The 1803-nt window shown below is 60.8% G+C and overlaps 1 protein-coding gene across 3 annotated transcripts in view; it reads left to right on the top strand.

The window, feature by feature from the left end:
• BICRA (BRD4 interacting chromatin remodeling complex associated protein) overlaps nt 1–1803 on the top strand; it is a 16448-nt gene that overhangs the window by 12289 nt on the left and 2356 nt on the right. For all 3 annotated transcript variants that reach the window (XM_042020234.1, XM_042020233.1, XM_042020235.1), the window contains 4 exons: nt 186–307; nt 724–795; nt 1073–1131; nt 1552–1700. In XM_042020234.1, coding sequence (XP_041876168.1) covers nt 186–307; nt 724–795; nt 1073–1131; nt 1552–1700 — 402 coding nt within the window. The remainder of the gene's footprint in view (nt 1–185; nt 308–723; nt 796–1072; nt 1132–1551; nt 1701–1803) is intronic.

The raw sequence follows: 1803 nt of genomic DNA, 5'->3' as shown, positions 1-1803 counted from the left end.
CCGTCTCCCATTCCCGGTTTCCCGGTGCCATTCCCGGTTTCCCAGTCCCGTTCCCGTCTCCCATTCCCGGTTTCCCAGTCCCATTCCCGGTTTCCCAGTCCCGTTCCCGGTTTCCCAGTCCCATTCCCGGTTTCCCAGTCCCGTTCCCGTTTTCCCGGTGCCATTCCCATCTCCCATTCCCGCAGGTGCCGCCGCCCCGGCCGAGGCCAAGCCCTTCTCCAGCGTTCCCACCCCCATTCCCGCCGGGAAAGGGGCCCCGGCTCCCGGGAAGTCGGGGGCTCCTCTCCCGCCCCAGCAGCCCGGCCAGGTGAGCGCCTTTTCCAGGGATTTTCCCCTTCTGTTCCTTGGGTTTCCCCCTTCTTTTCCCTGCGTCTGCCTTGATTCCTGAGGTTTTCCCCCTTTAATTCCCACTTCCCCCCCCTTAATTCCTCACTTTTCCACTTATTGTTCCAATTTTCCCCCTTCCTTTCCCAGTTTTCCCACTTCATTTCCCATTTTCTCCCTTGGCTTCCAGGTTTTCCCACTTTATTTCCCAGTTTTTCCCAGTTTTCCTTGTCCATTCCGCCGTTTTCCTGCTCCTTTTCCCAATTTTCTGAATTCCCTCGCTTTTAATTTCCCACTTTTCCCCCCCTTTTTCCCCGGGTTTTCCCCCTTTGGGATCTCCCCCTTTCCCAGCCATGGGAATTTCCCCGTTATTCCCAATTTTTCCCCGTTTTTCCACAGGTGAAGCCAGGCGGGATCAAGGGCCCCCCCCAGACCCCGGGGGGTGGGAAGGGCCCCCAGGCCCCGCCCACGGTGAGTGCCCAAATCCTGGGAATCCGCCCCAAAATCCTGGGAATTCAGTCCCCAAATCCTGGGAATCCACTCCCAAAATCCCAGGAATCCACCCCCAAAATCCCAGAAGTCCTCCAAAATCTGGGAATTCCCCCAAATCCGAGGAATCCTCCCAAAATCCTGGGAATCCCTCCCAAATCCTGCGTATCCCTTCCCCCAAATCCTGGGCATTTTCCCCAAATCCTGTGAACTCCCCAAATCCCCGGAATTGCCCCAAATCCCGGGAATGTCTCCGCAGCTGGAGGGGAAGCTGGCGCTGAAGAAGCCCCCGGCGCTGCAGCCCAGTAAGGAGGCCTGGTAAGGAACTGGGAATGCCGGGAATTCCGGCCGGGGTGGGGCCGTTCGCGGGAAATTCTGTCCCAGCTTGTGCTGAAAACTGAGAATTGTGTCCGCTTCGCTGCTGGGAATTGGGAATTTGTTGCCAGAAGCTGGGAATTCTGCCCGTTTCAGCGCTGGGAGTCGGGAATTCTGCCCACGGTGGTGCTGTAGATTGGGAATTCTGCCGGCGTCAGCGCCGGGAGTCGGGAATTCTGCCCACGGTGGTGCTGTAGATTGGGAATTCTGCCGGCATCAGCGCCGGGAGTTGGGAGCGCAGCTCCAGCTGACGCCAAGGGCTGGGACTTGGGGCCGCGTCAGCGGCAGGAACGGGGAATTGCGGGGCCGGGAACCGGGAGTTCCGTCCGCGCTTGTGCCGAAAGCCCGGAATTCCGCCCGCAGCCTCCTGGAGCAGCTGCACAAGCACCAGGGCGCGGTGCTGCACCCGGAATTCCGGACCCCCTTCCGCTCCGTGGGCGACGCCCTGCGCCGGCTGCTGCCCTACCACGTGTACCAGGGGATGCTCCCGGCCGAGCCCGAGTGCCGGAGGGGTCAGCCGGGACGGCGGGAACGGGAGGGCGGGAACGGGAGGGCGGGAACGGGGGACAGTGGGAATGGGATAGTGGGAATGGGGAATAGCGGGAATGGGATAGT

Source organism: Corvus kubaryi, unplaced genomic scaffold (genome assembly GCF_017639235.1).
Source record: "Corvus kubaryi isolate FWS band 111438036 unplaced genomic scaffold, C.kubaryi_AGA036_p1.0 36923, whole genome shotgun sequence".
In the NCBI taxonomy this organism is placed as follows: domain Eukaryota; kingdom Metazoa; phylum Chordata; class Aves; order Passeriformes; family Corvidae; genus Corvus; species Corvus kubaryi.
Note: the sequence above shows the minus strand (reverse complement) of the source record. Positions and strands in the feature narration are given on the sequence as shown.